The sequence below is a fragment of the Poeciliopsis prolifica genome, unplaced genomic scaffold, assembly GCF_027474105.1.
Source record: "Poeciliopsis prolifica strain line A6 unplaced genomic scaffold, Auburn_PproV2 SCAFFOLD131, whole genome shotgun sequence".
In the NCBI taxonomy this organism is placed as follows: domain Eukaryota; kingdom Metazoa; phylum Chordata; class Actinopteri; order Cyprinodontiformes; family Poeciliidae; genus Poeciliopsis; species Poeciliopsis prolifica.
The window spans coordinates 21675-46925 of NW_026562506.1; the positions used below are offsets into that span (position 1 = coordinate 21675).

Sequence of the window (25251 nt, forward strand, 5' to 3'; positions counted from 1 at the left end):
GAAAGCTTTTTTCGTCTTAGTCTTATTTTTGACTTCTTTCACTGAGATCAATACTGGAATTGTTCAAAACACTAAAATTTACTGCTTCTCAGTACTTCTAAGCTGTTTCAAAGATTATGAAGCTGAACTTTCATGAATTTGCAGAAAATTACACAGTGGTGCATTTTTGACTTATTTCACTGAGAGAAAGCTTTTTTCGTCTTAGATAGTTTTATGTTCATGAATCACTGGAATCCACCCATGTCCCATGTTAAATCCAAGTGACGGCAAAGCGGGGCGAGTCATCACGACTTCACACATGCATGTCTTTACCTCCATGGAAGAGCCGCCGCCTAAGACCAACTCATTGAATCCCTGGGGTTCGATCCAACCCGGGTTAAGAACCACTGGGTTACACAGTAAGTAGAGTTGAAATGTATAATAAAGTATGCATCTGAAATTCTCATTCTGTATTTTAATGTATGTTTTTATATATAATTAATTCACATTCTGATACTGTAAATTATTGTAGTGTCAGTTGTAAATCCATGAATCCATGCAGGGACATAAGGCTGCAGAGAGTCAGAGTGACAGAGAGACAGAAACACGTAATAGTAAATATTTACATTTTAATTTATGGCTGAAATGACAGGACATAAAAATATTTTGGCTTTTTTTTTGCAACAGTTTGTGTTTTTCAACCTTTTGAGAGCCATGGCTCATGTTTGACTAAAAAGTGGAAAATGAAGTTGCTGAATGCAGGGCTGGACAGTGAGACTGAGTTATCAGTGAAGAGCTAAGTTGTCTGTTGGATGTGAAAAGCATAATTTTTAATGATATTTGTAGGTAAAACTGTTGCACTGATGTGGAGAGGTATTCAAGAAGAACAAATTATATTTTATAGATTTTATTTTTGTTGGTCAAACTACTGCACTGAGTTTAAAATGACTGAGTCTCATTTTACTGGCTATTTTTTTTACTTTAAAAAGAGGCAGAATCAATTCATTGCCAGTCAACTTTTATCAATGCATTTTGACCACCAATCAAATGTTTTTTTTAAGGTTTTGTTGGCTCTAGTGGCCTTTATTTGAAAGTAATACGACAGAACATGGGGTAATGAGAGAGGGGGAAGACATGCGGTAAATGTCGCCAGGCCGGGAATTGAACCCGTGACCACCGCCACCGGGACTAAGGCCTCAAAACGTGGGTTGTGCTTTTGCCCGTACACCACCACAGTCTGAACAAATTGTTTGTAAATGATTTTATGTCTTCTACCCATATTACAACTAATATTGCCAACATTTGTCCTGTATATACTGATAATACATCTGTGATTTGTTTTTCCTATTTTAAGTAAAATTCTATTATCAAAAATGCTACTCTTATTTTTTTTCAGATTTTGATTCATATGTATAGATTAGAATATATTGACAACTGTTTATATATAATTGTACTGAATGATTATGATGTAAGCTTCATCTTTTTTTCTTTTCTTTTTCTTTTAATGTTACACACTCTATTGCCAAAGGTATTTGCTCACTTTTGGCAAAATGTGAGCATATTTGCAAGACGGTGTTCCAATCAAAATTGGAACACCATTGTGCCAAGTGTAAAGTTTGGTGGAGAGGGATTATAGTGTGGGGTTGCTTTTCAGGAGCTGGGATTTACTCCTTAGTTCTAGTGAAAGGAGCTCCGAATGCTTCAGCATACCAAGACTTTTTGGACAATTCCATGGTCCCAACTTTGTGAGAAAAGCTTGCAGCTGCACTCTTCCTCTTTCAACATGACTGTGCACCAGTGCACAAAGCAAAGCCCTTAAAGGCATGAATGGCAGTCTGGTGTGAATGAACTTGACAGAGTCCTGATCTCTACCTGACAGAACACCTTTGGGATGAATTATAGCAGTTCCTGAGAGCCAGGTTTCTTGTCCAACATCAGTATGTGACCTTACAAATGCGCTTCTGGAAGAATTGTCAAAAATTCCCATAAACACTCATAAACCTTGTGGACAGCCTTCCCAGAAAAGTTTAAGCCTTTCTAGCCACAAAGTGGGATCAACATGAAATTGAACCCTGTGGATTAGGAAAGGGATGGTACTTAAGCTCATGTGCCAGTCAAGTCAGGTGAGCAAATCATTTTGGCAATAGTTATGTGGAATACACCAAAAATTATGAAAAGGTCTGGCTGCTTGGGTGAGTATGAAAAATATTAACTGAAATATACAGAAATGAAGGGCTCAAGGTTACCAGATCTTTATCTGTTCTTTTGTGAGAAGAAAAAAACCCTTTGATATGTTGATGTTTATCACATTTTAATAGACCATCCTTGTAACACAATTTCCACTAAAGTTGATTTGTTTATACAGAATAAAATCTGTTTGAGAAACAAAATCTTATTTTATTACCCTAAAACATATTCTAAATCTTCTGATGCTTTATTGGGTCACCATGCAAGCAGACTAACAAACACTTTGAAAACAGAGTCAGTGAGCTGTTAACTGTTTAGCCAGTCTTTGAAGTGAACACTAAATCTAAAAAATAACACATATCTTAACTGAGAGCAAGCACAGACTTTTTTTTATCCTGATAACAATATCAACAGAACCAAGGGCTTTTTTCCAGGTTTTGTTTTCTCTAATGAACAGAAATGAGCCTAACAGAAAACATGGTCACAATAAACTAATAAATTATACAGACAGTAGAAAATTTTGTTATTCTGTGTAGTGACTTGATAAAACTGCAAATACCAAACATTTAATACCTAAGTATTTGGAGTGAGTTAAGTAACAGAAAATTGCCAGGTTATTACCAATACATTTGGAGTTGAAATACATCAAAACACAGTGAATAATATTCACAGACTAACTCAGGGTGACTGTGGGCTCATAAAAGCTTGAGCATAAGAATCCAAAGCTTAAACAGACAACTAAAAAACAAGGAATAAAATGTCTCCCTCAGCAGCAGACTGTAACATTAAATAAAAAATATCTGTCAGTGAATGAATCTACTCCTTTAAATGTTGTTAGTAATTAATACAAGGGCGTAATGACTGAAAACTCATTTGGCCTCTTGCTGTTGTTACAAATTCCTATAATATCAATATTACAGACGACCATAAGAAATCTGGGGATTATAAACAAACATATGCTTTAGAAGGTGGAATCTGAATCCAAAGTCGAAGCATGATTTTTTCTATACAGGATCCATAAACTCAATTGTTTTTTTAAGAAACAATTAAAAATACATATTCTGAAAAGTCTTTTTAATTGTTTAAAGACGTCCTGAAATACATCACAGAGCGGTTGAAGTCAACTCAGGAAGTTGTTTAACCAGTAAAACAAACATGCTATTTTTTTCCCTACAGAATGAAGAAAAAAAGTATGAAGGCGATGTATTTACTCTAATGTTAATAGTCAGCCACATTTAGCATTCAGCCAATTTAGCTGAGACTTCATAGTGGTTTTGGTAACTAAGCAGTGGAAGCCATGATAGGAGTTAGCAAACTGTAACAGTGGCTCACAAGATGTTGGCTCATGTAAAAAATATTGAAAGTGGTTACAAAATATCTCAGGCAAAACGGAAGCACACCAAAAGTCCCAAACACAAAGTGCACTTACAGTCAAAACAGTATACAACAGTAACAAGAAGAGGACAATGTATTTTTCCATACAGACCAGAAAAACTTGAACTTCCCTGTTGATGCGTTGATTCAGAACACAGCAGCAGGTACTTTAGAAGTTGGCGCATTTGCTTTTAGAGAATAATAAAAGCTCAACAGACGTTCTCCATCACTATTTGGGATGATTTCACCATGTTTATAAAACATCCTTTGTTTTGGATGTAATGTGTACGACCGAGATTCTCCAACATTTGCAGCAAAATAAATCCATAATCTCAGTCCTCTTAACAGCCAGCTCCTCTGTGTTGTATGCATGGCTCCAGCTTCGCCCTACAGAGGTTGGTGGTTCACTGTTTGGTGTGGGCAGGTATTCAACATCAACATGTCTCTCTTGCTGGAATTTATTGCCTAGAGAGTTGCTAAGAACTGGTGCATCAGGCTTCAGAGCTCAAGGAGGTTCGTGTTGGACTGGGAGGGAGGCGAGCTGCTGCACTGTGCTCAGTGCGGAAGCTGTAATCATACTAAAAGATAAAAAAAGAAGAAAAAAAAAGAAAAATTTTCACCTCCAAAAATGTGTCAGTATTGGTCAACAACACATCAATTAGACAATTATATGTGGTAAATAAATTTTGGTTTAGTTTTTTTTGTGAGTGTTGGTACTACTAAAGTGGCATCTTGTGGACATAATGTGTAACTACAAGGACGATTTATTAATCCTCACTTCTGGACACAGAGGCCGTCATCAAGCAAAAACAGAGAGATTACACTATTTGATAGCAGATATTCAATTTACTTAAAAAATACAGTCAAATAAGCATATTTAACATGTCTGTGATTTGTCCTTAGAGTTGCAAATATCTATATTTCTGATGTCATGTACACATTGTGGCTTGCGAAAGTATTCGGCCTCCTTGGAACTTTTCAACCTTTTGCTGCTTTTCAGGCTTCAAGAATCTAAAATTTTTATTATTTTGTGAAGAATAAACAACAAATAGGACAATGTCGTGAGATGGAACAAAATTTATTGGATATTTTAAACTTTTTCAACAAATAAATTGCAAAATGGGGCCTGCAATATTATTCGGCCCCTTTACTTTCAGTGCAGCTCCAGAAGTTCAGTGAGGACTTCTGGATGATCCAATGTTGTCCTAAATAACTGATGATGATAAACACAATCCACCTATGTATAATCAAGTCCTGTGAAAATGCACCTGCTCTGTGCTAGTCTCAGAGTTGTGTTTAAAGTGAAGAGAACATCATGAAGCCCAAGGAACACACCAGGCAGATTTGAGATACTGCTGTGGAGACGTTTAAAGCTGGATTTGGATACAAAAAGATTTCCCAAGGAGCACTGAGCAAACCATCATATTGAAATGGAAGGAGTTTCAGACCACTGCAAATCCACCAAGAAGGTTTAAAGGGCTATCCCTTCTTCCACACCAAACATGTGGAAGAAGGTACTCTGGTCAGATGAAACTGAAATTGTTTGGCCTCAATGCAAAACGATATGTTTGGCATAAAAGCAACACAGTTCACTCTTAACACACCATCCCCAAACATGGTGGTGGCAGCATCATGGTTTGGGCCTGCTTTTCTTCAGCAGGGATTGATGGGAAGATGGATGGAGCCAAATCCAGAACCATTCTGGAAGAAAACCTGTTGGAGTCTGCAAAAGACCTGAGACTGGGACAGAGATTTTTCTTCCAACAAGACAATGATCCCAAACATAAAGCAAAACCTACAATGGAATGGTTCACAAATAGATATATCCAGGTGTTAAATTCCCAAGACAAAGTACAGACCTGAATCCAATCAAGAATCTGTGGAAAGAGCTGAAAACTGCTGTTCACGTCGCTCTCCATCCAACCTCGCTGAGCTCCAACTATTTTGCAAGGAAGAATGGGCAAGAATTTCAGTCTCTTGATGTGCAAAACTGATAGACATACCCCAAGCGACTTACAGCAGTAATCGCAGCAAAAGGTGGCGCTACAAAGTATCAATGCAAGGGGGCCGAATAATATTGCAAGCCCCACTTTGCAGTTTTTAATTTGTTAAAAATGTTTAAAATATCCAATAAATTTTATTCCACCTCAGGATTGTGTTCAACTTGTTGATTCTTCACAAAATAAACAACAAATCAACAATGATCAATAGATCTTTATGTCTGAAGCCTGAAAAACGGCAAAAGGTTGAAAAGTTCAAGAGGGCTGAATACTTTTGCAAAGCACTGCATATAATAAATAAGGACTAAAAGATGAGTAATTAGACTCAATATAAACTGTTGCCTGTTCTAGATGTTTCTAAGGTATGGAGCGCCCAAGAAGCGGTGGGAGATTTTTACTCTTTTGCGATAACTGATCAAATGTTTGTGTTCGCTTGTATTTAATTATACAGAATACAGAATTATATGTTATTCTGTATAATTAGTCGTTTTGCTGCATTATAAGACTTTTGTTAGGTCTTTCCACATATGTTAATATCTAATTTCTGAGATATCTGCAGTTTTATATGTTTTTCTTGAGGATAATAATGCACCACAAATCTATGTGCAAGAAGCAAAAGTAAAACAGGCTTTTCATCTCTTTCCATCCCTTTTAAAATATAAACTAAAATTTTCCCAAAGAAGGACAGACATAAAAAATACATCCAAACTATTTGGATGATTATTTTCTATATATTGAGTATTTTCTGCCAATGCTCAATATTTTTTGAGTATTGGCAGAAAAGTAATCTGATAGTTTTAATTGTGTCTTTTTCATCTTGGTAGCCTGAATGGTTAATAATGGGCCATTTTCATGTGGAGCCCCATCTCAAACTTGCAAACATTAACATGCAGATTGATTTCCAATGTTTTGTTGTACCATAGACTTAAAAATGTTTTCACTAGGCTCTTTAAATATGTATTTAATTTTAAACTAACATTTATAACTGTTACTGTATATAAAATAGACGAGGGTATATTTGCTAATTTATTGTAAAGGAATACTTTTGCGAGAACACTCAACGGAAAAGATTTTTTCCCTATGTCCACTAAGGGCATCTGTACAAAAGAAGTCCTCTAAGCAAATGAAGTGAAAGGTCTCTGGATTATATACTGAAGGTTTCTGCCCATAGAGACTGATCTGCTATTTTGTATTAAATGTCTGTTTTAAATACATTTCTTGAGATACCATTGTCAAGAAATATGTGAAAATGTGCTAAAAATTAAGATAAATACAATGAAATAATAGCAAACATGAGAGTTTAGTGTTGGACACAGCATTATTTCAGTACAGTGAACAATGAAAAGTGAATAAGTAATGAAGACTTATTCACTTTTCATTATTATTTCTTCATTATTTCAGAGTGAATAATGAAGATTTATTCACTCTGAAATTAAGAAACCGTTTCTTTCCTCACCTCTTTTTCAATCTCAGCTAGAGACTTGATAGTAATACCCATCAGATCCACTTGCTGCAGCTGGAACAGGACACAGGAGGCTCGTTAAGACACACCAGCGCTATCCCAATGTTTCACTTCATGCCTTTCCTAGCCAAATATCTTTTTAATCCATTAAACAATGAATTTAATACAGATGTCAGCAGCATCACACAATCCTTTTCCCATTTTCCCACATCATAATGTTCTTAACATGTTTTGGCATGCAGTTTCACAGGTAGACTTTGTTGTACACATTCTGTACTAAAACTTAGAACGACATTTTTCAAGCTCATGTTTCGGTTCATTGCTAAAGATGTACAGATACTAGTATCCATAAATCAACTTGTCACAGAGATCTTTCAGCTCTAACTACTTACTTCAGGAGAGGTGCAGGCAAACTTCTCAGAAATCATAAAAGGCACTCCATCCATAGCTGAAAAAGAGAAAATTCTTACAAATCTGCAGCTTTTAGAGCCATAACAAAGAGATGCCTCAAGCTAGAAATGATACAATAGAATCACTTTTGTTCTTCAAAATTTAATTACTAAAGAATGTTTTATGGTATGTCAAACACTCCAGAGCTGGTATTGGTACAAACTGTCTCAAACATTTTCATTTAAAAAAATGTCTCTTAATAATACAAACTAATGAAACCAACAGTATTCAGTGACAACTGAATACTGACCTCAACTATATATCTTAACCAGACCCTGTGGCATGGGCCATTGTCCGCCCACCGAAGCAGCTGTGCCCCACTCCCGGAACTGGAAGCTGTTTTCTTCCCTTTTATCAGAGTAGCCAATTTTCTCTCCTTCCATCTCGATTTGATACAGTAGGGGCTCCCGCACTTTCCATATCTGTACCACAACCTTTTCTTAGCTGTTAGAACAGTTTAATCCATTGTTAACATGTTGCGATGTGTTTTTCCAAGCCACCTTTAAATGCAACATGAGTGCTAAGATGCTCGTGCTGGTTTTACACCTGTGTTTCAGCAACACAGGTGTTGCTGTTCAGAGCTGCGCAGGTGCGTTAAAATCATGGCAGCAAACCAGCAAAAGGCAGCGAACTTTGCATTATTTTTTTTTTCACCCAAACTAACCATTAATAGCTAAGTAATGCTGCTGGATACAGATGTTTGTTTAAAGCTTGTTAATAAGTACAGGAAACTAATATTGTTGTTGTTCATGTTCAAAAGCCTGTAATACTGGTTAGATTTACTTGAGTAACTTTTTGAGGAAAAAATGCAGAAATACTAATATTAGTATTGCTGCATATATTAGGTTGACATATTAGGTTGCTGCAAAATCAATCTACTCAAGTAAGATTGGGTAATTAATATTGCTACTCAAGTAAGAGTAGCAATATTAGTATTGCTACTCTGACTCAAGTAAGAGTAGCAATACTAATATTGCTACTCTTACTTGAGTAGATTGATTTTGCATCTAAAGAAATAGACTTCACATCTTGGAAACATTAGATTCTTAGAGTTCTGCAACGTATGTATAGAACTCTAAGAACTCTAAACTTATGCAAATGTCAGCATAATTACTCAACGTTTTATACATCTACCTATTTATATTGTATTGATAAATCCATTGATAACATGTTGCAACGTGTTAACAATGGATATTATATTTGCAAGGTTATATGCATGGGTGTTTATGTATTTATATCAAAGTAAAAGCTTGTTTAGGCAGCACCTCTAAAAGAAGCCAATGCCTCCCAGCTAAACTTTGGCCAGGGCTAGTGTAGACAAAGATTCTAAATTCATGGAATAAATCAAACTATTCCCTGATTACCATTTTAATCCAGGAAAATAATTTGGACTTAAATATCTTTTTTAGAAAAAGAAGAAAGTCTTACAGACCTGAGATAGCATACAGATTGGAGTTCTGATGCTCATAGTCTGGTCTGGTGGTGGTCTTTCCTCTGAAGCTAGCTGGCAGGGTCATGGAAATATGCCTGCAAAAATGACCAAAGCAGTTTGCCTTGCTGAAGGCTATTTCAAAAACCAGGACAGAAGATTAAGCTAGGATTTTCCAGATATCCTGGATTAATTAAGCCTTGATTCAGGGCCCAAAAGTGACAACACATAAGTTACCATGGCAATTTATTCTGTGCAGCTCGCCTGCTCCACACCAGGCTAACAGCCAGGCTTAGTTATTCCTGGAGCCTTATCTATTCAGTCAGCAGTCACATCCATCAGCTATAGGGGCTCATTTTCAGAAAATTATAGATTTTTTAAATATTTTTAGCAAGAGCCACTGTGTCTTTAAAAAAAACTCTAGGATTTAGTAAAACACAGGAATATTTAATACAATACAATGCATACTTGAATTTGGTACCCTAAGAATATTTAGCTTAATTAATTGTATTCTTTTTATGTTATATATTTAGTGTTTTGAGAATTGTCAATAAAGTCTTGAAATAACACATAATTACCTAATCTTATTTTCACATTTCCTGTTTACTAGTAGCATTTTTAAAACAAAAGCACAGTGGAGCATTGTGAACTACCTTAACTGCCCTACTTAACATGTTTTCTGGGAGAAACCCTGAGTTCACTGGACATACTTGGGAATAGGAGCAGCTGAGACTGGCACAGTGGAGGAATTAGCATTTTGGACATTGATGGTTGTTGGTGTGTGCATTGGTTCTTGAGCACGATCAACGTTCCCCATGCGATACCAGATTCCCATGTTGTTGAGTTCCCTGCAATTAAATGGAACACAGAGAGACAACAGAAGAAAAACCTTATCTAATTAAATAGCCCACACAACAAAACTCTAAATTACCAAAAATAAACATTTAAATGAACTACTCCACAGTAGGTAAATTGAATATGTTACAATCTCAGAGTTACTAATTTTAATGAGAATATTTCTCAGTTGTTATAAATTCAAACCCTATTTGGTAAAAAATATTTGCCCAAATGAACAGATCTCTGCTGCCTTTTTTTTAATAACTTAATGTAGATTTCAGTGAATATGAACAATGGGGACACCAAGAAAATGGAAAAAAAGATGAAAATGTGGGTTAATCACAACTGATACTAAAATTACACTTTTCAGCACCAATATTGTGTCAAGATTACATCATAGTGAAATCAATTTTCACTATCATCATTTGGATTTTTAATGATAAGCTGAAAAGTCTCTAGTTACTGTCCTTGTTTCTACTTGAGTGAAGTTGCCCCACTCACCTTCTTCAAATCTAACAAAATTGGTCTTAAATGTTTCTGCTACGTTGGTGCTGTTTTTGTACAGCAAAATTTGTTGTTTGTGACGCTATCTTTATGAAGATATGAAGAAACGTTTCCAGAAGTCATGAAAAGTCATGAAAGGTCAACTAGCCCCCCACCCCTTTCATTTATGAATTCAAACAAATTTGGTGTAAATCAACTCGACTAAGTTTGTGCAGTAAAATAATTTGTTTTTGTTTTTCCCAATATCATTTTAAAGATAATAATAAAAATGTTTCCAGGGCTCAACAGAGGTCATCTAAGTTTGACCATCTCCAACCTCTGCTTACAATTTCAAAATAAATCTTTTACACTGTATAGCTTTTAAGTGATTCAACCTGGAGCAGCTCAGGGACAGAATATTTTTACAACACCGATTACAAAGGATCAGTAAATGTGTCAAAGTTACACGTAAGAACACACCAATTTTCTAGTATTTTTTTAGATCTCACATTTGAACGTTTCTGAAATTTTTATGATACTAAAAACAACTTACAAATGTTCCCGATGTGACCAACAATGGCAATGCAATTTCAAAGTTTTTCATATTTTATATGACTATAAAATGTTAACAGCAGAATATTCTGTTGCGAATTGACACCAACAAAACATACAGTTGATGGGTGCTGCAGTTACAGACAGCTTCATACATTCACTCCTACCAGAACTCTGAGTGTGACAACTCATCAGCTACAACATATCCTGTCTAAATATTTGTGTGGTAAACAGTACATTAGCCCAGACTTTTTTTTTTATAATTTGTTGCCCAAAGGTTGACAACTGATATCAGATTACTCACCCAATAAAGGTATACTGAGGAGGGGCCTGTTTGGTTCGTCCCAAGATACGGATGTCACAGATAGCTGCCTCTGTTGAATCTCTCGGAATAAACTTGATACAAAGCCGCCTCTTTCTGAAGGCCTGCTCTTCTGTAAGGAACAAAAAAGACATAGCATCGCTGTACTACCAAAACAATCTTTAATAAACACAACAAAGTGATAAAGTACGGAGCCCCCCCAGGGGACATGGGGGAAATTTTTTTTTTGCGTTAACTCGCAATAAGTTTTGCGTTCCCTCACAATATGCTTACTGCAATATTTGCTGGTCTATTTTGTATACAGTCACAAAGGTCAATTTCAAATTTCAAATATATACACATTTAAAGAGCCTCAGTGTTTATTCTTAACTCTTTGGTGCGAAAAACTGAAAATGAATTTATTCACTGCATGTTTATGTCTGTTTGTGAACAGACATTGTCATCAAAGTAAGGTAGGCAGACATCATCCTGCAAACCCCATGCTTCTCTGAAATTCTGCTGGGGCTGAACTGAGTAATCCCATTCTAGTCCATTATGCCAAAATGCTGTGAGTGGCTGGCTGTCCTCATCTAAAAACCCATGATGATAAGCCTTTCCCTGGTCCAATAATGTAAACCAGGAGTTACCTGTAAGGCTGTCAAGTATGTCTTGTATTCTGGGAATAGGCTGTCTGTCAGGTACTCATTTGCGATTAAGTTCTCAATAATCTACACAAAGTCTGAGCTCGCCTGACTTTTTCCTCACACAGACTTTCGGTGGAGAATAGGATGACTTTGATTTTGTAACTCAGCCTGTTTATCATGCCCTACAGTTAGGTTTTCACTTCTTGAGTGGTTTAGGCACACTGATGTAGGTCGTTTGAACTGGTGTCTGATTTTTGAAAGTAATGTACATGCGAAGACTAGGAATATAATCAACATCATTTTCATCTTTGTCAAAAGCTTTTACACTCCTCCCTGAGCTTTGTTTTCACTACAAGCTACTGCTCACCAGTTAAATGATCTAATTGTACAGGAGGATCCAAAATATCACGTGTCACTAATGGCAGGTAATGAAACTTTAACATCTGCATCACTTGTCATGTTGTTAGTTTGTTGGTTCTCTACAGGTTGCAAAGCACCTGGATATATTGCTTTTAACGCCTCAATGTGGCCCAGAATGAGACGTGGTTTTGAAGTTGCATTATGACCTGTGGTGTTGGTAACAGACACTGGGACCATGGCTGAGTTGTCCCTTTTCACTTTAAACAGTACCTGTTGCATATGAAGTCCTTCTGGGATTATGGTGTTCAAAGTAGGACAAAACAACATTATGGTGTTCTTGCCAGCCTGGATGTTAGTTTGACAGCGAATTGTTAAGAGTTTCATTAGAGCCTTGACTCCGTCCTGGAATCCACCTTATAAATGGTATATCTGTTTGACTAGCAGCAGCAAGCCCATTTAATGGTTCTGATCCTAAGAGCTCATCTATACCCCTGATAGAGGTGTGAGGTAAGTGCTCTGCCCTCCAATTGTCATTTATCACTGTAGCCTGTGCACCAGTGTCCCACAGCGCTACAACTGGTAGATTGTCAAAGTTCAGCTCACCATTTTAAGCCTATCAATTAGTTTTACTAATTTCTTGCCCTGTTTATCTGAGAAAATGTCCAAACTTTTCATTTTTTTCACCCAAATATTGTTCGGCTAGTCTCACAGCTTTACGTGTGTGGTTATGTTTGTGCCAGTGTTGTGTCTGACATGCTTTGGAGCAATACATGGCAGCTGAGCAACCTGAACACCTCTGGAGTGGAGCATCAACTGATTCTTCCCGGTGGCAGAAAAGGCAGTGGCAGGACTCCTCATGTCATGGCCAGGTCAGTGCTGGTCCCATGGCAGTGGCCCTCCGATGTTTTTCTGCTGCTGACGTGGAGCTCAGCATCCTCTGGCGATGTGACCGGGCTGGCCACATTTGAAGCAATGGGTGCAGTTGTCTCCTTTTCTGTTGCTCAGGCAGGTTCTGTTGCCCCTCCTTCTCTGGGTACCCCTTCTTTGCGGCATGCCTCTTACTGATGTTCAGGGAAGCGAAGAACATCTGCTTTACCTTGGCAATCTCGTTTCTCAGTTTGTTCACCAAGGTGTGCATTTCAAGTGGAGCAGGAGTTGTTGTCTTGTCATCCTTGGTTTGAGATCTGCTGTGTGGTTCGTCTTCAGTGAGCAGCTTGCTGATCCTTGTTGTTTTCTGGCTGTTTATTTAGCCGCTCTGTCTCAAGGTGGCAGCTTCATGAAGTTTCTCAATCAGTGTTTCATCAGTCACATTTGGATCGTCAAGTGTCTTGAACTGAAATTTGATGTCATCTTTGCAGTCATGTACCCTCTGATCTTAAAAAACATTGTTTTTACCAGGTCCATGCTGTAGTCTTTCACTTCTTCATTCTTGGATGCATATAGAAGTCTGTCTTTAAGCTCTATCGCCCTAAATAAGAATTCTTGAGCTAACTCTTTTGGGTCATGGGAAAGATTAAACAGTTTTTGGTACAAGTTAGATGTGTCATCTTCTCTGTGTCCTTTTAATATTGTCTTTAGCTGTTGGAGCATCAACTCAGTCTTTATTTCCAGCATACCAAGCAGTTTGAGACCAGGGTTGATTGCTCTCATCACCGCTTCAGTAACTTCTAGCTCACTATGGACTTTGCAGAGTCCATTTTCTATCTAGTGCAGCAGGCTAGTGTAGGACAGCCGATCACCCTGCCCACTCCCTCCTATTTGAACACAGATGAGAAACTCATGGCGAATATTCACCTTCTGTACTTTTCCTGATGAGCTCAACTTGCTTCCAGCCTAAAGCTGGTAGTGGCTTCTGTTAGTCTGAGTTTCTCCGCTATGGCTTTGATCTCTTCTTGCAGCTCTTCATATTTGTCACTTGTGTCGAACAAGCGGGGAATTCCACAACACTCCTCTTAAGCTTCCAGTTGGCCCATAACCCATAAAAGTTCTTTTACAAACTGCAAAGCATCATTTGGTGTATAGCTCAACTTCATCGAGCTTATTTTCTACAACTTTCATCAGCTGGCATCTGGCATTGCCTTTTGTGGGCTCTTCCTTTGTAGCAAAGGATTTCAGTTGGTAACTGACCTCCAATAGTCTGGAGGATGTGTTGGAAGTCAGACTATGAGCTCCAAAGTAGTGGAGGTCATAGTCTGACCTCCAACACCTCCAACTGACAAAGCACAGCTGTGACTTTGTCTTGCAGAGATTCCAGCTCCTTTGAAAACAACAAGGATCAGCTCAAAAATTTTTATTATACCCCTTGGATAAAAACTGTTCTTAAATCTCTTAGATCTCAGGTCCGATGGTCAGAGAGAGTTTCACTTGAGCGGCGCACAATGCTACAATTACCTGCCAACGGATCGAAAGGTCTCAGTTTTTTTAGCCAATAATCCTTTTAAAACATCTATCCTGGCTGGCTTGCCATTATATGTTGTTGGGCTGAGGCATAGATGACTGATGCATAATGCTGCTGAGCCAAACAAAAATAGTGCCTCGCAAACGGCACGTTTGAGAAACACACATAAAAGATTCGCATTCAATGACATCTCAAAAATATTAGTATCAAGACAGACACAAAACCAAGTAATAATCAAGTAAAACCTAAACGATTCCCTGCTCCCACATCCTTTACCAATACTCTGAACTACACATAGTAAACACCCATAAAGCTCCCAATAATAGTAACTGGGTTGAAAGTTAAAACCAAGGTTTGAAGAAATGAACAAGCTACAATGAAGAATGAATTAACTTATAATAAACAAAACAAATTGGGTGGGGTACCTGTGAACTATAATAGACGTGAACAGTAAAACAAGTAAACTAATAAATTCGGTGTCTCTCACACATAACCTTATATTAAAGCAGAAAGTATGGTGTCCACAGTAAGAAAAGGCAACAGTATTCAATTATTCTGCATAAACTGATCAGTACATTATTGCGAGGAAAAGCAAAAGTTTTGAAAGGAAACGCAAAAGGGAAAAAAAAATCCCCATGTTCACCAGGGGGGACTGTAATTAAGGACTAATACAGTTACTGTCGTCATTGAGTTTCAACACTAAAACATTTGAAGATCAAAATAATTTTGAGACTTTTGAGCAATTGGTTGGTTGCTGACTTACGAGTGTCGACAGTCTCCTGGATTGGGATGAAGCCCACTGGCAAAGTGTCCTTTATATCAATCAACTTCATGTCTACAAGAACATTGCCTAAATGGCTCTAGAGTGACAGAACCAGAGCACATCAGAGAGAGCTGCATCAGTGCTTAGAAGGATAGATATTACATCCATATGAAAGTTAATAGAGGAGAAAAAAATGCAAAAGTTGCTATAGTCTCCACAGATTAAGGACAGATTACAGAATGATCCTTTAGTAGTTGTTGTTTATATAATGTGCAAAACCTCAAAATCCTAAAATAAATGTTTGTATGCAATATTTTTAAGCAAATGAAGCCAATAGCCCAGTAACATAAAAAATTCCAGCAAAACGTTTGAGTGGTTAGTGCAGTTTGTACCTTTAACATTTTTGTTTGTGCTCCTTAGTTTCTGAGATATTAATAATTTTTTAGGTCAAAAGTTATAATTTTGGCCGATGATGGCTTCCCTTCTTGCTCCAAAACAAACCATAGTGATCTACTTTTCTAGAGCTTTGTTAGTGCAGGTTTGTGCTGCTAAAATTTTAATTATTGCAGCATTTAATCATTGTGGAGAGAGGTAAGTATATTGGTGAGAAAGGTAACATTGCCATCTAAAAAATGACATTGCCGTCTAAAAACATTTCTCAGGGTATCTCCCCGAAAAACTTGCTGAGCCCGGTGGTTGGAGCGCCATGGCGGTCCATCGTGTTTTTGTATTAAAAGATGCTAAATAGACAAGAAAAGTACAAATATTACCAGGTAATTATATGTTATGGGAAAACATCGCCAGTGAAACAGTATTTTAACCCATACCTAGTCTTAAAAATAAATAAATTAAAATTAATATCAATAGCCTATATGCCACGCACTTCCATTTTAGCACTTTCGGATTTTTTTGCCATAGACAACTTCCGGGGCGCAGGCAACAACCGAGGAGCAATGGCTCCTCGGTTGTTGCAGGACTGATGCTTATAGAATTATTCAGATGTCCTGAAACGCTTGAACATTTCAGGACATTTCAGGGAAGTAAAACAACCATCGATATATTAGTTAAGTTGCAAAAAAAAAAGCTATAAGGCTTATTAATAAGGTGGGATACTGTGAACAAACTGATAAACTCTTTATTCAAAGTAATGCATTAAAATGTTTATATAAAAATATTGAAAATAATGTATAAAGCATTGAACAAAAGTTTTCCTTCAGAAATTATTTAAGTTAAGAGAGAATAAATATAATTTTTGAGGTTTGTTTATATTTGAATGTGCAAAAGAAAAGAGCCATTTAAAGTCTAGATGTATTTCAGTTATTGGTATGAAACTATGGAATGAATTGAATGATGACTTTAAGTAATGTCCTTTCTTGATGAGCTTTAAAAGAGCTTTAAAACATCAAATGATAAAATCTTAAACTGTTACATAGAAATATATATGTATTGTGAAGATATCTTGGTAGGTTAAGTATAAAAAAGGGTAGACAAGAATAAGCTTAGCTTCAGCCTATTCCTTTTTTGGTAAATTATGGATTTGCTTATTCTTGCTTTTTTTTCTTTTGTTGTTTTCTGTGTCTAATGTGGACAATTTACCAAAATAAAATGATTGATGATTGATGGTTATGATGATGATGATTATGATATTTTTGGGATTTGGAAAATAAGCCCTTCTTTGCTGTTTGTATGGTGACTTGTTCCATGTTTTTGTTTTTTTTCTATGTGGAGAGGTGACACTTTACGGCTAGAAGGGGAAGGTTTTGGACTTTCATTTGACCGGCTATCTGTGTGTTTTGTATTGTGTTACTTTGTGTTGGTAGAAAAGAAAAACTGAATAATTTTCTGGCTGAAGAAGCTTGCTGCCCTCGTCTGTTCTTAAATTACCTTGCTTGGTATCGGAGGGGTGCTTCGACTGCATGTTAAGTGTAATTTATATAATTGTAATATTTTAAAAAAACAAACAAAAACAACTAACAAGTTACCTAAAAATAATTGAATACTCGGTATACAAACGCATACATCAATACACAAACATTGACTTACCTTCTGCCTCTGTTCTCAGCCTGTTCCCGTAGATTTCCTCCCGCATTATTTTCCTCCAAAAAATTATTCCAGTGAACAAAGCACATCTCTTTTAACGTCCGTCTTCTCATTTCTGACGCTGGATCTTCAATATCCTCAAGTTTTGTAATACCAGCAAGCTACAAACCATGTGTCAGCTTTCATAGCTAAATTTGGACACTGTCCGTTGTCGCCTTGATATCAGCAGGAAAATAATAAACTAAGTACTGGATTCTACCAGCTAATTATTGGACACAACAGCACACAACAAAACTCAGTTGTTGTACCAGTAACTCGAAGATATTTGAACTTCTGTGTCTTGTTCATGGTACAGCTCTTGCAGATATGGCTAAAAACAGTAGGAGCAAGCGGTATCCGGAAGCAATCTATGTGGCGAAAATTTAAATGGAAGTACGTCACCACCACTTGTGGCATATAGGCTATTATAAAGTCATACTTTTCGCGCCCCAAATGACACTTCGCCATTCCCCCTGGAGGGTGCGCCCCACTATTTGAGAAGTACTGCCATAGACACTGAAAACTCTGTTACTCTTCTGATTTGAGAGACAGATTAAGTGTTCATACATGCTAAATATTTTCTTTGTGTTTGTTGATAAAGGGAGCTGACTTACATTTTCTTTAGAGAAAACTCTGGTGAAACACAGGTAACGGGTCACCTTGGATTTGAAAAGGCCATCTTTCCACAAGTCTGCATCCAGGCCATCTGTTGTTATAGATATCTAGAGAAGAAAAATTGGAGAGAGTTTTGTAAATAAACAAACAACTGTTTGCTAAAAAAGTCACAGCAGTATCTTTGGAGTGTACAGCTTCTCGTTTTCTTCTAAAGCAGTGGTCCCCAAACTTTTTACCACTGTGGACCATTCAAGACTTGACTATTTTACGTCGGCCATGGCACAATCTTACATTTTTTGCCCTGGTTTACCTAACTGGGAGCGAGAACGCAACCTGTTGAAAGTTGAACATGACAGTAGCTAATCAGAAAACGTGGTGCCGTAAGTACAGAGGGGAATTCCAAACAGTTGGCATGGCGCAATCGAGAGTCCGGTGGACATCGGAGATAATATGTGGAAACTATCATGTCCTCAATAAACATGCATGTTTATTCAGTTAAAACTGTTACCCACGAAAAAAAATAACTCACCTCTTAATCATAGTGCAGCAAACGGAGTGGCTAGTCCCTCCACCTTTTATCCAGTTCCTTTTCTTTTAGTTTTATCTCTTATCACTTAAAACGCTTCTACATCATTATCTGTGTCTGTTTATTCTAAATTCATGTATGGTATGTTGGGGTTTTACGGATTTTCTTCAAGAATCGGGATGTTCATGAGAGGAATCGGTGTATGGCGTGTTGCTCCTGCCATGTGGCTGGACACAAGAACCAATCAAACCTGTTGTACATTTATCACCTCGTTTGTGCCCACAGAGGTTTGGGAAATCAGCCAACAATTCTTAAATCATGTCATGTGAACCAGACTAAAGACTCACAAGCTCTACTCCTCTCCTCTCGATCACTGTCCTAACACTCTCTGACTATGGTCGCTATGATAATGTTTAAACATCCCTTCAAAATAAGATACAGATGCACAACAAAAACAAACATTTTACTTTCGTGAACATTTTTTCTCACGATAATGACAAATTAATGGGAGCTTGTTTCGCTGCAAAGAGACGGTCCCATCTGGGAGACAATGACTCCCGAAGTGTTGCTTATGCACAGGGTGCTTAGTCTCTACGTGGCGACAATATTTGAAGGCTTCATTGCCTCATCAGCGAGCCGGTCGCCACATATTATTTAGAGTGGGCTTAGAATGTGGGAATCACATACTGGTCCGGAATAAATACATTCTCCTGTCTCTTCTCGGGGCCTTTTTCCTTCGCAAAGAAACTTTCCAAAGACATCTGATCTGTTTCTTACAAATTTTGCTGCTTGTGGGCTCAATGTTAGCACACAAGACATAATCTGGTTAAAGGACTTTTAACATAAAAGATCCTCGAGAATCAAATAATACATAAAACGTAAATATTAAATTATTTCCTGTGGAGCCAGGTACCAACTGATCCACGGACCAGTACCAGTCTGCGGCCCGGAGATTGGGGACCACTGTTCTAAAGGACGAATATCTTAAGAAAATCTCTAGCTCATATTGAGAGGTGTTGTGAGAAAACACCAATAGGGCTCAAAAGTAGGGATCAAAAGTTTATGTCCCATGTGTTCACTTGGAAATAAAAAAAGGCACATTTTACTACGTTCTAGAGCATAATTTACATAAAATATATATTTCTTTGCCTGTTAAATATGAAAAATATTTTCTACTTTTTCTTTTTTCACTTTGCAGAATTGCTCAAATTTCTGTATCATTTCATATGTTTCAGGCATGCTTCACGGCTTACCACATCATATCCAGAGGGGGCCCTGTTCCTGGAAGCCACTACTCCAACTCCAGTGATTGGATCCATAGACATCTCTGGCAAGGCCTCTGAAAGGTCCCGGACCTCAGGCATCTCTGCAGTGTTCTGCAACAAAGAATGACAGTTTTCTCCCATTAAAGGGAACTCTGAAATAAGACCCATTTTTAGATGGAAAATTCAATATATTACCAGTACTGACTTCATCTGTAAACATGTACATAATTATTCTTACACGGATTATTATTATTGAAGTACATTTACTTCTTGTCTTACTAAGCATAAGCTTTCAATCAGAGAAAGGACATGGGAGGAACATTGAGTAACCCTGAGACATTAGCCAAGAAGTCAGGACAAGACCTCGAAGACCTTTTGTCCTGATGGATGAACAGATGACATGAGTTCATCTGTCCAAACAAGTTACCCAATAAAGCAAGCACAGCAACAATGTTAGCCAATGAAAATGCACTGAAAGCGGGTATAAACTCTATACAAGGTGAGAGCAAAAGAGGAATCTTTGGTTGGATCCTTCAGGCAGCTTCGAGTCAAGACCGAGATGGACAAAGAACTCTGCAGCTGAAGAAGAGCCGGGGCCACAGAGCCAAAGACTGTCCTGCGCATGGGGACCAATCCGTCAACCCCGCAACATGTGGCTTCAAATCGCACTTCTGCCATCAGCTGGGTTCAGACCCCAAAGACAAAGATGAAGACCAAGGAAAAGATGAAGACCAAGGCAAAGATGAAGATCAAGGCAAAGATAAAGACCCAAGTCCTGTGTGACCTCACCATCGATACAGAGATGACAGCTCCAACAGAGATCCCTGCCTTTGTCAATCAACCTCCTTCTCCTGCTGCAACATCTTCTTCATCATCGAGCCAGTTCTGGGGTAAAAAACACCATCCTTTGCCCGTCTCTCTAAAGGTTCCCTTTTTAGTTCTCAGTATCAGCGTTAGGGAAAGATAGGCTAGATAATTGATTTTACTTATTTGATTATTTCTGCTACTTAATTAAGCTGTACTGACCCTTGCAAAATTGCTTTACTAATAAAATATTTAGCATAAAGAAACTAAAAGATGTTGTTAACATTCAATTCATGAGTTACCTCACAAGTTCTTTGATGGTAGTAAAATGGCTATGATGTTTGATTCTGGGGAAGAAAACTAGGTAATGTTTTATAGGTTGCTTTAGCCCAAATTTAAAACAACATCCTTGGGACTCGCCCGAGTCACTAAAACCAACCTGGTTTAGTAACAAGTGCAAGTTGTAAAAAAGAGAAGGAGCGACCGTTAACAGATGTGCTCTGTGAAACTAATTGGCGGTAGACTGCTCAGTCTGGCTAATGAACAGGGGGAAGAAGAGTGAGACATCTGGATGGAGGTCGTAGAAATCAGGCGAATCCTTTCTCGAAACCAGCTTAAACAGAGTTCACTTCAGTTCTGGATAGGGTAAATCCCAGCAGATTTAGGAAACTCAAATTACCCGTTAGATGAGAGCTGGTAGCACATCTCCCCTCTCAGAAGAGGAAGTAGTGACTGAGAGAGTAGAGAGTGAAGGAAAGGGGCGGGGAGTGTCACGGCAAGGACATTATGCAGTTCCAAAAAGCATCAAAAGTCAAAAATGTAGTTCTTTTTTTATCCCATAGATGCAAGTAAAGCATGGTACAAACTTCACCAGAGCCCTATTGTTTGGCTACTTGAATGTCTCACCAGGTGACTGATGACTGACTGGGTGAAGTGAGTGGCTGGCTAGACTATCAAAGTCTATCCAGCAGCCAGACTATCAAAGTCTATCCAGAAGCCAGACTGTTTATCCTCAGTCGCAGGCTGTAAAAACAGTTTCATTTCAGTCCCTTGTTTAGAAAGGGGAGAAAAACACCACCACGTGGTAAAAAAAAAAAAAAAAAAAAAAAAAAAAAACACGTGACCAGCCACGTGCATAAATAGCTACCTAATCTCTAGGTATTTGTATGTGAAACACCCATTTTCCAAAATGAAGATTAACTAGTGAGTTACTGGCCAAAAAAAACTTCTTCTAAATAACTAGAATTAAACAAATTTTCTAATTGTAAATCAACCACAAAATGGACTCTTTGCACCTGCCACGCTGACGTCAGCTTTCAGTTACTATGACTGCTATAAAAGACAAAGTCGTATGCACTTTAAGTTTTCATGGATTTCCAAGCGATCCTCAATTAAGAAGACGGTGGCTTGCAAATATTCGTCGCAACCAGTTAAAGCTACAAGTTAAAGCTAACGCCGCACAACAAAGTTTGCAGCCTTCATCAGCTTCTTCAGCCTAAAAACGAAGGTAAAGGAGTCGTCCTGTATTATTTCCATTAAATTCAGCCTGAAAGAGCAAGTGTATGGGAACAAGAGCGCAGAGTTGGACAGCTGAGGAACTGACCCACCTGAATGCCTGCTGTAAACACCGTCCGATTGAGCCCTTCAAAAGAAGCATGCAAAAGTAATAAAATGAAGTAACACAGAGACCTTAAGCAACACGGCCATATTTTTCTAAAAGTAATTACTCTGAACCTGAACAATCAGCTGAATTAGAACTCCGATACCAGAGCTAAAGGTTAAGCTCAGAGCTACTGTTAAACTCTGAGCTTAACAGTAAAAAACCCTGAACCCTGAAGAACACATCTTCTTGAACCATTACTTTAAGAAAGGGTCTCTAAAATCTCTAAAAACTGGTAGGAGGTTTAGAGTTGATTTTGAGTTCATATTTACTCAATGAGGTCCAACCAGCTGATCTTTAGTATTACAATCCAGACTAGTACCCCACCTCCACCTTGCTGGCATTCAACTAGAAATGGAGCTCTGTGCCCGTTACTGATCCACCCACAGCACCATCCATCTGATCCTCTCAATCCATCCTTAAACCTTAAAATCTGTCTTCAAATATTTCTTGGTCCAGTCTATAGTGATGGGCCAGACGACACAGAAACCTCGGCACATGTGGTGAACAAACAAGATGAAACCTTGTGTCAGTTCATGTATCACTTTAATGAAAACCATGTGACCGATACAATTCCTGTGTCATTTGGATGTGGCCGCGCCAAACTGTATTGACGAGGAAGAAACTGTGTTGACAGGTTTGTAGGTTTTGATGGATAGAGATACTTTCTGTTCTTTGCGTTGGTTTTTGGTTCATATTTGACGACCGATACGGATCAACCAAGGAAGAGGAAGTTTTCTCCTGTGTGGGATCATTTTGATCTTATCACAGAAAAGAAATATTTTGTTGTCATTTCTACTTTTGATCAGTTTTCTTTCAGATTATTCAAATTCCTTTCCATGGGATATTTGAGTGTGTTTACACGGTTTAACTTTTATTTAAAATGTAGGTGAAAAATGTGGGATTTGCTCCCAAGTTTAGTCTTACTGTAATCAGAGCACTTTCACAATGCTGAGGCATCATCGTGCCCGCCAGGAGGGGGAGGAACCAGTTAACTCTTCCACCATTGTCGAATTTGCCTGCAATGGCTTTCTAAATCCAGCAGATGTCACTGCAAGTGACATGGCAACACAGTTTCAACAATGTCGATACAGTTTGGGAAATGTGCCATACACCCAGTGAGGCCTCATCTGCCCATCACTACCAGTCTGGACACTTCTGTGTTCTTATACAGTGGTGGTCAAATTTTAGCTTGCCTTACCTGTCCATATCTCCAAATTCTGAACATTCAGTATTTGTAGTTTATGCACAAACATTAAACTTGCAAAGGTAGTTTTACAAGAATAAAATGCGTGCAGGTTGGGGTAGTAGATCTGGTATTGTTGGGGTGTGGTGTCTTTGGGATCGGACTGTGTTGTTTAAATAAAAATAAAAGACTTTAATTTAAAAAAAAAAAATGAGGATGTGGCCAAAATATTTACTTGCCTAATAATTGTTGGCCAAGTGAATTGTTATTAATCTCCCATTTCTTCACAAGCAGTAGGCCTCTAAAAAGAGTAGGGCCCCACACTAGAGTTAAAAAGTGCATGCAGCCTTATATGTTTCTTTTGATTTAGATTTTTTTTGTTTGAATGTTTTAGATTATGAAATAAATATTAATATGGGCTCAAGATAATCTAAATAAATACAAAAAAGCACTTTTCAAATTATTACATTCATTAAAGTAAAAATTTACTTAAATCATTCTGGCCCTATGTGTAATTCTCCTAACCTGGAGCTGTTTTTCAAGTGTTTAGTCCCCAAACTAAATCAACATTAAACACTGCTTTTAAGTTCCAACTGACAACAAATCTACATTGCTTGAGAGCCAAGATAAAACACAATTTAACAAATGGAAACCTAAATTTTTGTAGCTTTGTGAACAATTATTTTTTTCCACAAACTTATGAGAAAGTATTTGAAAAGCTCGACTGAAATAATTATTTAAAGTAGAGGACCATGTGAGCATTACTATACCACTTAACCTCAACATCAATTGGAATAACATATTCAGCTACCATTGTTATGTCTAAAATACCGATTTAATGTAACTGGCCATACACTTAGTATGGCCATTTACTAAGCTATGTAAAAAACGGGTACTTTTATATATATATAAAAAAACGAAACAATCCTCATATTTTCAACCCGTTAGATGTGGATTGTTTTGGCCAAGAAGCTGACGAGCAGCATCAGAACTAACGATCACGATCAAGTAAGTTAGCGTGCTAGCCACCCGGCTAACAAGCTTGTTTTCACTGCAGCGCAATGTTTACCTTGTCTACCTAATACTTGATGGCCAAGTGAATTGTTATTACTAAGCTTCAGGCGTTAATTAAGCCGCTTCTTTCTTAATCGTATCTTAACAAGTAAACTTACAGCAGATAAACACATTCCTAAATAACCACTGCGCAGTAGCCTCCTATGTTAGCTTATTAGCTTTGGGGTACAACTACTTACCCAGTAAAAGGGGAGCACTTGGGCTACGCCGGCCTACTAATATCTCCAGTGTTTTTCTTTTCTACGCCTTCTGACAGCTCCTGTGAGATTTGTGATTCTAGGAAATTTTCATGTTCAACGAAGTCGTCCGAAACAAGTGTTGCTTTGTGATTATCTGCATACTGGATCTCCAGCTAGTGGTACGAGATGTAAACCACAAGCAAGGCTAAGTCCCTAGAAGAACTGGAAGAGCCTTTCCTTACCTTTTTTTTCTTTATTGATAATAAACGGATTTACAAACAGCAAAATTAACAACACTAACAAATAACAAAACGGAATGACAGGGGTTATATATGGCAAGCACAAATAAATCAAAAGTGTATATATATACACAAAAAGTTAACTCAGAAAGATGTTAAAATGAGCGCACATATCTGCTATTTTAATGGCTTTTCTGGTTTTTGAATTCCGAAGACTTCTAATATAGTGTTTGAATTACTCTTTAAAGGCTCAAAAGCAAGATTTCTGATTTGAGAATTTAGATGTATGCATTTTGCAACTAATAAAATTAGATTGATAACATAAAAACGTTTTGTTTTATTAGTGGGAAAGGAGAAGAATCCAAACAACATATTTATTATATAAGTGAAGGAAAAGTCATCAAG

The 25251-nt window shown here is 37.6% G+C and overlaps 1 protein-coding gene across 2 annotated transcripts; it reads right to left on the minus strand.

Annotated features, from left to right (window-relative positions):
- Nucleotides 1-594: 594 nt before the first annotated feature.
- On the minus strand, nt 595-24839 carry LOC129355339 (multivesicular body subunit 12B-like). 2 transcript variants are annotated; one of them, XM_055024854.1, is made up of 11 exons: nt 24608-24839; nt 19693-19815; nt 17913-18020; nt 15220-15316; nt 11058-11187; nt 9592-9729; nt 8885-8979; nt 7395-7450; nt 6997-7056; nt 5400-5479; nt 595-4118 (listed from the first exon to the last, which is right to left on the minus strand). In XM_055024854.1, exons 2-10 carry the CDS (start codon nt 19801-19803, stop codon nt 5444-5446), a joined length of 831 nt encoding a protein of 276 aa, XP_054880829.1. In that variant the 5' UTR covers nt 19804-19815; nt 24608-24839; the 3' UTR covers nt 595-4118; nt 5400-5443. The 2 variants fall into 2 exon arrangements, with proteins under 2 accessions (XP_054880829.1, XP_054880828.1); XM_055024853.1 differs by lacking the exon at nt 5400-5479.
- Nucleotides 24840-25251: the final 412 nt, after the last annotated feature.

Excerpts from the sequence above, each read along its gene's own strand:
- LOC129355339 (XM_055024853.1), bottom strand. The coding sequence starts at position 19,803 with ATGCCTGAGGTCCGGGACCTTTCAGAGGCCTTGCCAGAGATGTCTATG. Across the intron at positions 18,021-19,692 it reads CCCCCTCTGGATATGATGTG|ATATCTATAACAACAGATGG; the intron begins GTAAGCCGTGAA and ends TTTCTTCTCTAG. Across the intron at positions 11,188-15,219 it reads CCAGGAGACTGTCGACACTC|AAGAGCAGGCCTTCAGAAAG; the intron begins GTAAGTCAGCAA and ends TGTTCCTTACAG.